A 15,671-nucleotide genomic window follows, 5' to 3' on the forward strand; every position below is an offset into this window, starting at 1 on the left:
TTACTCCTTATTGAACTGATTTCATTGTATGTCCTCTTTTAATTTAAACATCAGAACTTGCAGCTTTAAAAGTAGTTGGTTTTCTTCAGCCAAGGAAGTATAAAGAACGATTGGTACCTAAAATTTTTATAAATATTATATGTAGAGTTATGTTTATTTTAAACATGACAAGTTACCAGTTAAAAAGAGAGTTCAGTTTCTTTTTCCTCTGCCAAAAAATTTAGTTTTATCCCATAAAATAGATTATTTATGACTTAGTGACTTTCTGAGACTACTTATTTCTCTTTCTATAATTTCAGGCATTTAGATCTGCTGAAGGTAATTGATATGATTATTCAGAACTTAAGTTTTGGGGTTTAATTGATTGGGTGAAACAGTTTCAATGATAGATGTGGTGAATAGCACTCATTTCTGTAGGGAGTCAAAATTGGAATTGTAAGCAGTTGAGATGAAGGACTGAGGTTTAGGAAAATCATGGCTGTAAATGTGAATTAAGAAGTTACCTACTGGGCTGGGGTTGTGGCTCAGTGGTAGAGCACTTGCCTGGGATATAGGAGGCACTGGGTTTGATCCTCATTACCACATAAAAATAAAAAATAAAATAAGGGCATACTGTCCATCTACTACTAAAAAAAAAAAAATTAAAAAAAAGAAGTTACCTACTTAAGTTTTGAGTCATTTCCCATCTTACTGTAGCACAAAAAAACCGGAAACTTTTGCTATACTTCTCTGCCCTTGGGGATGGTGAAGGGTTGTCTCTTGATTCTAGGAGACAGGCTGGACTCTGGAGCTGCAAACCCTTAGTGTTTATCTAGCAACCTCTGGACTAGTTTGCCTTTTCTTTGGAGTGTACAGTTCCCTCTTAACACCCATGGAAGAGATTTTCAGGGGCTTTGATTTTCTTAAGAGGGAGGCAATCTTAAAATGATTGAATCATTCGTTTCCCATAATTCTTCATAGTTGATTGGAAGAAGAAAATATTTTCTGATCCTCCTGCCTTTCACTTGGAGTGAGGAAGCTGTAGTGATGTCAGTTAAAACTGAAGTGTGCTCATCATTATAGCATCTGTCCAGTCTTCCATTTCTACATTATATCATTTCGTGATTTTCAGATCTTTAGTGGTCCTGATGTGTGAAGCAAATTTTTGAATCCATTTTCTTTTCTTTTTTGGTACCAGGGACTGAACCCAGGAGCATTTTACCATTGAGCCACATCCATAGCCGCCCCCCATTTTTTAAAAATTTGAGATAGGATCTTGCTAAGTTGCTTAGGGCCTAAGTTGCTGAGGCTGACCTTGAATTTGTAATCCTCTGGTCTCAGTCTCCTGAGTTGCTGGGATTATAGGCATGTGCCACCACATCAGGCTGCGTTTTCTTTAAAAAAAAATCTCATGCAAATAAAATATGCTCTTGAGTTTCTATAGACCAGATAATATGGAGGAAAAGGTGACATAATACAGAGTAAATAATGGAGCAGAAAGTCAAGTCTCTCTTCATCCCTTCGCCCTTAAGCCCACTCCAGTTTTCCTCTGTTCCTTGTTCTGTGGATTTTGATGCACTTAAATGAACATGTAGATAAGTATTAACTTGGGTTTTGCAGTAAGTAGATGTAATTAGAAATTTACCTATCTTGTATGTAACCATCAACGTACTGTGAACCTAAAAATTCAGTTTGTACCTTTTAGTGGAATTATTTTTGGGTTATAAGAAATGTGTAGATAAAGGGAAAATTTATTTTTATACAGAGTTGGATATATATTTATGTTTGGGGGCCATTATTTACTTTTAGAATATTCTGCAACATTTTAAATATCTAAATATGATTCAGGAAGACTAAAATATGATTTGATCATTTTTGCTGATTATATATAGCATCTCCTTAATATTTTCTTAACTTAAAAAGGGTTACTTGGGGCTGGGGTTGTGGCTTAGAGGGAGAGCGCTCGCCTACCATGTGTGAGGCCCTGGGTTCGATCCTCAGCACCACATAAAAATAAAAAAATAAAATAAAGGTATTGTGCCCAACTACAACTAAAAAATAAATATTAAAAAAATGGTTTACTTATGTGTGTTTGGCATATTTTGGAGCTGATGATCTCAAATAATTCTTCACTTACTAGACATACTTAAATCTTCTGTCTCAGGTGAAAAAAGTCTACTGTCTTTGAGATCTGTTGTTTTATGGACTTAGTTTTTCTTATTGACTAGGTGATAGAAACAAAGGGTCGAAAATAAGACCTTTTTCTCGGTGGATATTACTTGGTTCCTCATCTGGATTTTAAAGTGCTATTAGAAAAAAAGTCCCCTAATCATTTATTAAAGATAAAAGACAAGCTCTTACAAAGTATAGGTTGTTTGCAGGACTGAGAAGCATTGGAAATATGCCTTGGCTCAACTTGCTGGCCACCGTTGAGAGCCATTAATACCAAGTGGCTCAGCTTAGTTGCACTCAGTGGCAAGAGACATTCTGAGGTTTCCCATGTATTGGGAGGGGGCCCAAGACAAAGAGGTCCTTGTAAAACTCTGCTAGAGGCTTGGCTGTGGGACAGAGTCCTTGAAGAATCTGCATTAACTGTGCCCTGCCCAGTGGCATGCTGCTACAGACCTTATGCTGGGAACCATCAGCATCAGGGAATGAGTTTGCTTCTCCAAGTCTATACTCTGAGCTTCTTTTGCTTATTGACCCCAATATCACCCCAGAACACTGGAGCTGCCCATGTAGCCTCATGCCTCTCCTCTGCAAAGACAGGTGTATATCACACATCTCACATTCATTGATCAAAACTGACTGCTTTTTGTTTTCTCATGTGTGGTTGTTTTATAAAAGATAATACTTATCCTTTTATCTACCTTTTTGTTTTGATGTATAAATATATGTGTGTACACATGTGAATAATTTACCAATGTATTAATTAATACCAATGTATTAATTTCCTCTGCTAAATAGTGAGAACTACCAGTGTACTAATTTTATACTGGGAATCTGCAAAAGCATAGTATTTAGAATTAGAAGACTTAGGTTTAACTTCTTTGCTGCCACAGAGATAGATAATATGGCTTTTCTGAGGTTCTTTTTTTTTTTTTTTGGTACTAGGGATTGAACCCAGGGGTACTTAACCACTCAGCCACATCCCCAGACCTTTTTTATTTTTTGAGACAGTGTCTCACTGAGTTGCTTAGGGCCTCGCTAAATTGCTGAGGTTGGTTTTAAACTCACAATTCTCCTCAGCTTCCCAAGCTCCTGGGATTATAGGCATGTGCCACTGTGACCAGCTTCTGCCTCTATTTTCATTCCCAGTCTTGGTTGGGACTTTGGTGTGTCAAATGAGGCATTGTATTTAAAAGGATTTTGTGAGCTGTAAACTGGCACACAAATGTTAAGTATACTTCTTTAAACATATTCTCACCAGCATAATCAATATCAGTAGTGAATGCTCCATGAGTTATCTTAATCCCAGGGAAGACATATAAATTTAATGTACCCTACCTTGGCCATCAAAAGGTGTATTTATATAAGGGTTACTGCTAAATAGTGAGAACTACCAGTGTACTAATTTTATACTGGGGATTTGTACACAGCATTGGGTGGAGAAAGGAGGAGGCAGATAATAGAAATCAATGAAAGCCTAGTTTCTGCACAGCTTGGTGAAAGACTGAATTTTGAAGGACTGAGTTCACTTTTTTTTTTGAAAAAGAACATGGATGGTAGTGTTAAGGTCTACACTGCCCATTTATTTAACCAACTCCAAATAGAAGAACTCCATGCAATTATCTTTTCTCCATGGAATCCTTCTGGTCTTGAATCCAGAGAGAAGATAGTGAAAAATCCTGAGGAGTTCACTTCTTAAGGTTGATAGTGTTTTGTATTTTATATTGTATTTATGAATGCACAAGGAGAAGCATTTTTGTCAACTTTTAAAATAATAATTTCGTGACTCACAAAATATTACAAATATGGCCAAATGTGGATAACAGTTCTTAGAGAAATTATGTAGCTTTTTGGGCAAAAGGGAGAATCTTTTGGCTATATAGTAAATGGTATAGGAAAGGAGATTCATTATTTCCTAAGATGAGTTTCACATGCTGGAAAATGTTTCCTCAGTTGGACAGTAGGGCCATCTTCAGGCTGGAAATATCAACAGGAAATAGCTCAGATTCAGGTATGGGCAGGTTCCGTGTTTCTGGGTTTGCACAGAAGGGTTTCTATCCCTAGTGGGGACTTGGTTTTTGTCTGTCCAGCCTCATAGATGAGTGGCCAGTTTCATTTCGTTCTTTGACTTCATTCAAGTTATTTGTTCTCTGTTGGAAACTCCTTTAACTTTTTTGCTGAAAATATTCCCTGGGATTCAATGTTAGAGAAAGCCAGTTTTATTTATTATTCTACCTATGATGTGTACTCTAATAAGATCTTTTTTGAAGCAGGACATCTCACACATCTAGATGTTCCATTATGTGTGCATCATTTATTTTTTCCAAGAAAAGTTTTATGCTGGATTTGAATGAACTGTTAAATTGACTGAGTTAAGAGATTCATTTTTTGCTGTCCATGAGGCAGAAAAGTGGCGGAAGGATATCTGACTTCAGCCAACTGGCTGCTGACCAGCCCCCCTGTTGTCTAGGACATAGGAAATAGGGCACTGGGAGACAGGTGCTGAGGAAATGAATAACACTTACTATGATAAGTCTGACACAGTCCCAGTTTTGTTTTCTATATTTGGTCTTTGGTGCTTTTGTTGTGTTGTGGAAGATGGTAATACTTAGCAAGATGGTATTTTATTTCCATTTCAAGGCAGGGATGTCATTAGTTGTTGTAGAAATGGGGAGGAGGTATACACACGAGTTAGGACTGTGTTGTGGCCTTTGGGAGTTAATGATGATTTGTTGTTCAGACTAGGCAAAAGAGATATTTTAAAATTTTGGAAACAACCAGGTTATTGATAAGGCAGTTGTAGTGGTAGAAAGAACTTTGTATCGGAGAATAATGATTTTTTTTTTTTAAATAATGGCTTTACTAGAGGTAATGTTGAACCTGGACAAGTCCCTTAATGTCTCTGAACCTTGTTTTCTTATCTATGAAATGACAGTACTATATAACTTCTAAGCTCTTTTCCAGACCTAAAATTCTCTGACTTTAATTTTTTTCTGATTGTAATGATTGCTTCGTTTTGTAGAGTATGCAGGTAGCAGATATTCCTTATTAATGAAAATTAACTTTAAGAAATAAAACAGCAAACTTTATTGAAGAGGGAATATATGGAAGTGGGCCTGTGAGTCTTGAAGGGCTGCCAGCAGATGGTTCCCGTGGACATGTGTGAGTGATTGGTATTGTTAACTTTAGCCCAATTGTTTTTGTTCCTCCTGGTATAGAGATTGTGGAACATAGGCACACTCTCTTGACTGTGTAGTTATTGCAGCCTCTTTCTAGACAGGACACATACATTTCAATGGTGACTTTCAAAGGTAACAATGTTCCCTGTCAGTATATAACCCTTAGGTAACACACAGATTGGGACTTCACAACTCCATAGGAAGAGGATGATGCCATATTAGGTGTAAATAGGGTGTCCTGGGGATGGAAACCATCATACATTCCATCCAAGTGTAGATTTTGGTAAATGGGTTTTAGATTGTTTTTCAAGATTCATTATGTTTCCTTAAGCTTTTCTACTTTTTGTAGTGATCATTTTTTTCTGATGTTTATAATACATTCTATTATAAATGGGGCTTACCATCTGCTATAAAGGAAAGTATAAAAACCAGGCTATATCAGTCTTTTTTTTCCTGTGTAATTTCCACCAAAGCTCATTTTTCTCTGCTATAATTTCTCCTATGAATATGGTAGTAATCTTGAGCTCTGTGGCTCATGAATGTGAGGTTCTTTAGAGATAGCATCTGAGGATATAGCAGGAGAAGGGAGGGAGAGGTGAATGGAAAAATGGAAGGTTGGGGAGCAGATTGATTATTCATGCAGTGCTTCTTTGTCAGTAAAGAAAAGCAGATTGGTCGTTCATAGTAAAATTTAGCCCAAATGGCATTTGAACAGTTGTAAATTTCATTTCACAGCAAAGCAGTCTGCCCACTAGCATTTCACACAGCTCTCTGTCACTCTGTCAAAATGTTTGTGGATTACCTTGTTGTGCATACTTGTTATGGTTTGGATACTAGGTATCTACCAAAAGCTCCTGTATTAATACAGGAGGTGAAATGATTAGATTATAAGAGATGTAATCTTATCAGTGGTTTAATCCATCAGTGGATTTATGGGGTGTAACTGTGGGCAGGTGGGATGTGGCTAGAGGAGGGGTCACTGGGGTGTATCCTTAGGGATTACTTTGTTCCCTGTGGCTCCTCCCTCTCTCTCTGCTTTCTAGCCACTATAAGGTGAGGAGTGTTCTTCCATCCACGTCCTTCTGCCATAGAGTTCTGCTTCACTTTGGGCCCAAGGTAATGAAATTGGCCCACCAGGAACTTAACCTTTGAAATTGTGATCCCCAAATAAACTTTTCTTCCTCTAAGTTGGTCTTTTTGAATATTTTGGTCCCAGTGATGAAAACCTGATTAGCAGAATACTTAAAGCCACTTTTTATTTTCTGGTTGTCTATCCCATGCGCACCTCTTGGGAAATAGCTCTTCTAGTATACATGGATGAAACATCTTTTTATGACCATTCCATTTCATGTTTTGATTAACCACTATTGTAATTAGCAGAAAGAGTATAATGGGATGTCACAATTTAGCATTGTAATCTGGGATCATAATTTAGAGTTGTGTGTAACAGAAGCTTGATTGCTCTTTCTTAACAGAATTGTAGCTGTAACTCCTCAGATAGCTATTTTTATTTCCTTTTCTTCCCCTCTTTCCTTTCCTTCTCTGCATTTAAGTTATTTGTAAGAAGAGGAGCACCAACACTTTGCAGCATCTCAGGAGTTCCAGATGGTCTTAAGAGCTCCAGATTGAGTTTCGTCAGCACCTGTCCGGTGTCTGGTATATTCTTGGCTCTTTGCTAGGCCCATTGCTATGCATTGTCTCTTTTAATCTTCATCCCCATTCCATCGATGAGGAAACTTTGGCATGAGTCTCAGAGTTGGTAAGTGGCAGAGCCTGAATAGGAAACTGAGTCTTCTAAATCCTTCCTCTACTGAGTAGAAACACTGTTTCAGATAGAAAGTTGTATTAGGGTTTTTCAGAGGAATAGAACCAATAGGGTGTGTGTGTGTGTATGTGTGTGTTATAGGAATTGGTTAACATGATTATGGAGGTGAAGAAGTCCCAGTGATCTGCTGTCTGCAAGCTTGGGTAGAGAACTTGGAAAGCCAGTGATGTGACTCAGTCTAAAAACCAAAGGCCTGAGTTTGGGAGGGAGTGAGGGTTTTGGGGAGCAGTGATATAAGTCTTGTTTTGACTCTGAAAGTCCAAGAAGCCTGAACACTGATATTTGAAGGCAGGACAAGATGGATGTTCTAGCTCAAGCAGAAAGAGTGAATTCATTCTTGCTCTGAAATTTTGTTTGATTTGATCTCTCAGTGGACTGGGTGATGCCCACCTACATTGGCTGGGTGATCTTTACTCAGTCTGCTGATTCAAATGCTAATATCTTCCAGAAACACCTTCATAGGCATACTCAGAAATAATGTTTTACCTGCTTTCTGTACATCCTGTAGTCCAGTCAAGTGGACACATAAAATTAACTGTCACATAAATGTTTTTAAAAAAGTACTTAGTGTTGAAACAAGCATTCAAATCACATTTTCATTTAATCATTTGAGAATGACATGAGACTAAGTTCTGATTCTAGATTTCCAGTGACTGATTCTGTCTTGGGCAAGGTTTATTTGTTTTTTTCTTCTTTCTTTATTTTTTTAACCTTTGTATTTGAGTGTCTCTAGTTATTAAATAGAGAAAGTAAAAGTCTTAGAAAAATGTCAATCTATAGCTATTTGTATTTATTGTGGAGTTTTAGTTTCATTTGTGCTTTTAATTTTGTGGAACACTTGCAACTGCTTAGTTGGGACATAAATCCCAACACAGTGATCTTTTTAAGCACAGCATTTAATGGAAGTTTTAGTATCTAAATCAGTTGGCAACAAATATATCAAATTACTGGGCAAAGTCTGAATATTTAATGAGCTAACCGATACATATTTGTCAAATACCTATCACATGACTGACGCTTTGCATTCATTATCTCATTTAATCCTTATATCATTCCCTAGAAAATCACTAACCTCACAATGATAAAAATGAGGCTTAGAGGAGCTAAATAATTTCCCCTAGGTCACATAACTAGTATGTGGTGGAGCTTGGATTTGGAACTTTGAGAGAACAAAAATAGCATAGTTGTCACTAGTGTGGAATTTAATGTCCCATTCTGTCTTTTACTAGCTGTGTAACCTTGGGCAAGAGACTTGACCTCTCTAAGCCTTCATTTTTAGATTGAGCTACTTCACAGCGCTGCTCTGAAGATTAGATTGCAAATATGCCTTTACCATGGCCTGACACAGTGGTATTTGTGGTGGCCCCTGCCTGTAAGGTTTCAGTATGTTCAAATGAGAGGTGAAGCATGAAGATGACATGTGAACAAAATTTTATGTCTCATAGTATCTGGTAAAACATTCAATCATGTAGTTTTAGGACTAGTTGGTATATATAGCATATTAGCCACAACTTTAGAATAAGGCTGGAATATGCAAACTCTTTTCTTTTCCTCTTGCGCAATGTGAATCTTAAAACAAGTTATTTTTCTTTTGTTTTCTCCTTCTGTGTTTCATCTGTTCTTGCATTCATCAAATGCTATTGAGGCAACAGTGTGTCCATGCACAGGATATCAGGAATCTAAGATATGGTGTCTGTTCCCATGATGGGCCACGGAGAATTTACAACTTAATAGTAGGAGAGGCAGGTGTATCTACTTAATTGTAATACAGTGTGAAAAGTGAAACAATAGTGCTCTGAATTGGGTGAGGTTTTATGAAAGAATTAAGCAATAAAGAATTGAATTAAGCAATGAAGATGAGAGGGAATCATGATTTATTCATCTTTGTTTACTATTTCCCAAAGCATGGAGTGCTGGCCTAACACACAGTAGGCCCTCAGCAGTGAATTGGACACTGGTTTGCAGCTTTGTTTTGGAGATCCATTTTGGTTAATGTTTCTTGTCATAGCTCCTCTACCTCTTTCAAATGCAGTTCAGGCACCTAATTCTCTTGGTTCAGTACATCAGATTAAGAATATAGGCTCCAGTGTCAGACTTCTTGGTTTCAGTTTCTGTGTCTGCCACTTATTAGCTGTTTAACCTTGAGCAGGTTACTTAGCTTCTCCATACATCAGTTTCCTAATCTGTAAAATGGGGATGATAGTGGTACCTAGCATTACTAAATGGTGAAAAAATGCTAAGTAATAAGAATGAGACTAAGTACTACTTAATAGCTACTAACAATTTTTGTTTTTCATTTAGATCTACTTTGCTCTAAGTGCATTCATCAGTAGTAATGTTGCCACAAATACTCATTGTTACCAGTGAGAAGTTTCCTGTGTAGTTTATGATTGACAGTGGATGTGAAGGAAGGTGACTTATTTTAGGTAGCATGTTGTTTTTCATGGCCTATTTTGTTTTAAAGCACGGACCATAAGGTCCTGGTTAATGCCACAAGGAGCTCACATGTATTCCGCTAATTATAAATCATGCTCTTGGCGGTTCCTTTAACTGGTAAAATGACCTCCAGATTCTGATTTTTCTTCACTTTTATTAATAGTTAACAAATTGTTAAATGCACAGCAGGAAAACCAAGTAAGCCTGAAGCATTTAGAAAATGGCATGTGAATTAGTTGTAAACTGTTTCAGTAAACATTAAATGGGTGGCAATTACTTAAAGTGATTGACTAAGTTTCATTAAAGTATTTAAGAGAAAAATGTGTGCTTAATGCTGCTTTAATTATAAGGAACTCATTAGAGATGCTTCCATCCAGGGTTTACTAAACCAGCCTAGTTTATAACTTTACCAAGGGAGTCAGTATAAAAATGTAGATCCTAACACCCTCTACTGAAACCCAGGAGCCAGTTAGTTTGTGTTTTGAATCACCTAAGGTAGATCTTATCATCAAACCAGTTTTGAAAACAGTGCTCTGGTGTTGCTGGCTAAAAGCTTGCCTTAGCTTTTGCCTTTAATAGTTGGAAAAAGCACTTAAAGATCTTTAGTATAACTAGTTACCAAGGGTTGAGAGTGGTGAATGTGAAAGAGGGTGGTTGGGAACATGAAAATCTGTGATTTTACATTGTCTTCCTAACCCATCATCAGAAGCAGCATCACCACCATTTATTGGGCTATGGCAGGAAGTGCTTTAGCTAGATTTACCACAGGTCAGTTTAATTTTCTTAGGTAGGTGAAGAATGTGGATGAAAATCAGGAAAATCAGGTGTTATCTGATAAGTGGAAATGGTGCATTTATGAGCAGAGTTGCAGAAGAATGCTGAGTCTATTTCTGAAGCAAGCTAGCCTAACTACAGATGGGGTGAACAGAAGCATTCTCCAGGTCTTGCAGCAGAGAGAACAAAGCCGCTGAGAAGCAGAGAGCAGTGGGCTTGAGTGGGTGTCCAGAACGACTGATCACAACTTTACAGATTTGTTCATTGTGGAAAGAACCATTGAATACTCTCCCTCTTCCACCCCACCAACTATGGCATTGTCCTGGATAGATTTCTAAAACACTGGCCTGATTTCGCCATTGCCTGCTTGAAGCCCTCAATACTTCCTTATTGGTATTATAGGATAAAGTCTAAAAGCCTTATCAAAGTATAGAAGGCCATTCATGATTTATCTCAAATTTGTTTTTGTAGTCTCATTTCTCTTCTCTTATCACATTTTGGTGCCCTGTGTTCTGACCTGCTGAAGCCTACACATGTAGCCTTCCAAAGTGCTTTGAGCAAAACAAAACGAAACGAAACAAAACAACAACAAAGACCCCAGTACTATTCTGTTACAGTTCCCAGTGCAGTGCTTTGTAGGGACTTAATACATAGTAGGTGTTTGATAAATATTTATTAGAAGAATGAATAAATCAAAACGTAATCACTGTAATTAGCCCTTTACACGTGGGCTTTTCCCTTTGGGGATGAAAGCCCACCCAGAGCACAATAGTGTAGGCACCGTTTCTGACACATGATAAATACTTGTCGAGAGTTTGTGAATGGATGGATAACCTGATAGGATTACACATTATATTGCAGATTCAGAGTCAGCCTTTATTTATCTGTGCAGTTGAAGTGAGATGGGTCAGCCAAACATATTAAATAACAGTATGCCTGATTTTCTTGGAATTTACAGAATTATCAAGCCAAACAATGACTATCTAAATCTTGAGAGACTGGAAATTTGGCTGACTTTCCTAGGTTCCTCCCTTTCCCACAGAATTCTCTGTTTTTTTTTTTTTTTTTCCTCTGTTCTATGTCCATTAGTATCAAACCTAAGACTCAGGCAAATACCACAGATTGAGGTAGAGCTGAGCAGTCTAAGATTACTCTCACAATAGTTCAGACTTCATCCAGGTTGAGAGAAGGAAACTCACTGTTCAGAACTGTGTAAGGACTTTGTTTGAGTTAAGTTTTCTAGGAAAATAAGATATTTATAAGAGTATTAAATAATTACGACATGACTTTTGCATAGCTTGATCATGACAAATCAAGGGAAGGAACACCTGAGTGAGTCTTTTGCACTCTGAGTGAGGTCACGCTATTGCAGAGGTGGGCAGACTCTGATTTAGACCTTCTTCAGTAGAGACTCAGATTCCTCAGATGGCTCCAGGTGCTCCTGGGGTGGGAGACAGGGAAAATGTATTTACCTGAAACATCCCTTTTATTTGGCTATTTATTTTATTTGGCGCTATTCATTTTAATTGCAAATCCACAAGTCTTTAAATTGTGAAGATAACTCAGATACTTAACAGGTATTTTTTTTTTTTAAATATTTACTTTTTGGTGTAGATGGACACAACACAATGCCTTTATTTTTATGTGGTGCTGAGGATTGAACCTGGGTCCCGCCCGTGCTAGGCGAGCGCTCTACTGCTGAGCCACAATCCCAGTCCCATTAACAGGTATTTTTGAGGCTGAGTGAAAGCCTTAATTATTCAGTTTGATAAAAGTTTTGAAGATTGGTTAGCAGTGTGCAGGACTTAATGACCATAGCATAGATATTTTCAGTTCAAAGTACATATTTAAGCCCTTTAAAGTCTTAGTCTTTTGCTAGGCACTGTGGAGCACACCTGTAATCCCATTGACTTGGGAGGCTGAGGCAGGAGGATCACAAGTTTGAGATCAACCTGGGCAATTTAGTAGGACTGTGTCTCCAAATAAAATAAAAAGGGCAGGAGATATAGGTCAGTGGTAAGGTGCCTCTGGGTTCAATCCCCAGTACTCCCCCGGTACCCAAGTCTATTTTGACTTTATTGCTGAAAGAGGCCGATATTCCCTTTCACCACCTCCTGGGTATAAAGGACGGTGGTACAATTTTTAGCTTCACCTTGTTGAATGAGAAATCAGTTAGGATCCAAAACTGTAGACAAAGATGCCTTTCTGCCTTTGAGAACAAGTTAAATCAAAAAGCGCTTTATTTAGAGCCAGTTGGAGGTAGCATACTGCTGGCAATTCCAAACCGTTTAAAAAACAAAAGTTACGGTTATTAATTTTTGAAGCCACAAAAGCATGAATCAACATTATAGCAGTGTCAGTATCTCAGCACGAACTGGTTTCAGCTGAACTGTGGCAGCAAAATAAACGTTTGCAGATTGTTTTGACAGAATGTCATCCGCTGGGCTTCAGTTTATTCGCCAGCAGCCTTACTTTTGAAACAGAGCTGTGCCACTTGTAGTTGATAAGAAAATCCTTCCTTTGGAAGTTTTGGACCTTAGCAAATAACTCTGTTTGTAACGTAGACCTGCAAATGTGTTCAGTAGAAATGGAATATGTCGCTGAGAGATGTGCCTCTAAACATCTGTTTGACATATTCCATGATGGAGATTAGGGAAATAGGTTCATAAAGCAAGTGGTCAGCTGGTCACCATGGTGGCACAAGCCATTTTGTTAAAACACAGGTCACAGGTGTATTTAAAGTCATATAAGTTGTAAAGAGGAAAGGTTCCTTTTCAGCTTAGTGTAATTGAATTATTGTAAGCGTTTATTGACCCTCAACAGATAGTCTTAAAAGTTGTAATCCTCCTTGGCTATTTTTGTGAGATTCTTTTTTAAATAAAAATTTCTAAGATTGTGTGTGTTTACTGTTAGTTGAGTTTACTCTTATTTTTCTAGTGCATACACCATTACCATAACTTAGTCATGTGCAACCCTGGGAGGTTAGTTTATTCCCTGGAATGAATGTCTTTTCTATATCTTTTGAAAGTTGAATTGATGAGTTTGAAGAAAATCCTTTTATAAAGCAATAACATCCATTTTCTACAAAACTCCACTTGTATATGTTTGTATGCATTTTATTTGACTTAAAAACATCTGTTACCCCCAAAGTTAAAACTGACAAGTTTGTAGGCTTAGTTATTTAAACTCTGGAATGAATTTAGATAGCTTCTAAAGCCATTTAAAACTAGAGGAAAGTAAATTAAAAGTAATAGAATGGATGGATTTTTGAAAAGTAAAGGAATAATATTTCAATCCCAAACTTAGTATAGGAGAATTTAACACTCTTTGGAAGGCAATTGGTGATATATTGTCCATGAGTTTTTTTTTTTTGTTTTTCTTATTTAAAAATATTTATGATATTTGGCTTAATACTACCCCACTGGAATGCAGAACAATCTTTGTTGTACATACATATGATTTTAGCCAGCTTTTTGGTTGCTGTAACTTAAAGACCAGACCAGAACAATATTAGGGAAGAAAAGTTAGAGGAAAATACATATTGTTATGATCAACATTTTAACATGTCTCACATTCAAAGCCTTCAAACTAATGTAAGATATGTTTTTGAAATTCAGAGTGTGAACTTTTGAAAGGTGCTTTGTGTTTGTTTATAAGCACAGTAAAAATAGAAATTAAAGGGGAAGCACTGAATCAGGTAGAGTATGGACTTTATGTCAGACAGATCTACATAACTGTGCCCTGAGTCTATTCCCCATTACTAGACTTGGGACTTGGGTGCTGTGTATAATCTCCTTGAACATATTTGGATACTGAGATAGTAAGTTTTGGGAATATTCTGAGGATTAAAGGAGACAGGTTTATTGTAAATGCTATTTGTTAATAGATATAAGTAATATTTCAGACCAAATACCTGACCAATGAAAATATCACAATTTAAATTGCTTGGCTAGAAAAAATAGAAAGCAAGCTGAAGATTCTCTTCAATAAGCCTGTATTAGTGACTACATTTTTGAGAGCTTGTTTGTAAGTTCTAGCACGGGAGTACAGTTATTCACATACCCTTGACTGAAAACGGTCCTCTGTCCTCCTGTTATTAGGGAAGGTGGCCTTCTTTGACAAGAGTGTGCAGTTTTGGGAGGGATGCACATGGAGTGGTGAGGGAAGAAGGGAACACCTGCTTAGCCAACCAGATCAACTGAATCAATGTTGGCGTTCAATGGGGTGACTGATGTCTCAGCCAGATCACCTTCACATCCCACTGACCACCTTTTGAAGAGGCTTGAAAGTGGTAATCAGTCAACAGATATTGGGCATGTAGCTCAGCTGTTATATACCCCAAATAAGATTGTAAGCTGAGTTATTCTCAGAGTCTTCAATTGTTTAAAATAGTAATAGAGTCAGGATGGAAAAGAAACTAACCTCTGAAATCAGCTAGTTTTTGGCTCATGAAAGAAAATATGTGTGTGTGTGTATATATACATACATACATATACATATATATGTATATATATGTATACACACACACACACACATATATATATAATTTACTCAGTGCAGAACATACTAATTTCATAGACAATAAGTTAACAAATTATTCATGGTATGACATTCCATATAGACATTTCAGGACAGTTTTAATTGCAGTTGATGTTTCTGATGTGAATTCTTGGACATTACCATCTATGTGACTTGGCTGAATCACCATGTTGAGAAAATTTAGTCTCAACTGATTAAACACCTAGAGAATAAATTTAGTATTTAGGCATATTTTATGTTACTAACCAAAGAAAATGATTAGAAACCGACTTTTAGAATTCTGTTTAGATAAATCATTTCATTCAGATCACAGGGAATTCTTAACTAGCATTTTTTTGTCATGTTTTAAGGTAATATTAAAGTAAAATGTCAGGTCAGTTTTTTTCAGTCTTTGAATTGAAAGTTTGTTGGTGTTCTCAAAAGAAAGATGAAATCCTCAATGCCAGAATGCAACATCCATTAGCGGATCACTTAATAAAATGGCACTGTCTTGAGTTTCTTAAAGGATTTTGAAAGTCAGGACAGTGAAGGTAGGCAGACCTGTGACCCACCGGCAGAACAGGTGCAGCGGCCTGCTGAGGGGCAGAGCCGCCCCCTCCCCCTGCGCCTGCAAGGTAGGCAGAACTGTGACCACCGGCAGAACAGGCCCAGCGGCCTGCTGAGGGGCAGAGCCGCCCCCTCGCCCTGCGCCTGTAAGGTAGGCGGAACTGTGACCACCGGCAGAACAGGCCCAGCGGCCTGCTGAGGGGCAGAGCCGCCCCCTCCCCCCG

The 15,671-nt window shown here is 37.6% G+C and overlaps 1 protein-coding gene across 6 annotated transcripts in view; it reads left to right on the plus strand.

The window, feature by feature from the left end:
* Slc4a4 (solute carrier family 4 member 4) overlaps window positions 1–15,671 on the plus strand; it is a 335,973-nt gene that overhangs the window by 99,774 nt on the left and 220,528 nt on the right. Inside the window, exon 1 of one of the 6 annotated variants that reach the window (XM_048785766.1) lies at window positions 2,619–2,748. The exons of the other annotated variants lie outside the window; for them this stretch is intronic. Within the exon in view, the coding sequence (XP_048641723.1) occupies window positions 2,634–2,748 (115 nt within the window). The 5' untranslated portion in view covers window positions 2,619–2,633. Of the gene's footprint in view, window positions 1–2,618; window positions 2,749–15,671 lie in introns of those variants that run through there. 6 annotated transcript variants of the gene reach the window in all.

This window comes from Marmota marmota, unplaced genomic scaffold, assembly GCF_001458135.2.
Source record: "Marmota marmota marmota unplaced genomic scaffold, marMar, whole genome shotgun sequence".
Classification (NCBI taxonomy): Eukaryota; Metazoa; Chordata; class Mammalia; order Rodentia; family Sciuridae; genus Marmota; species Marmota marmota.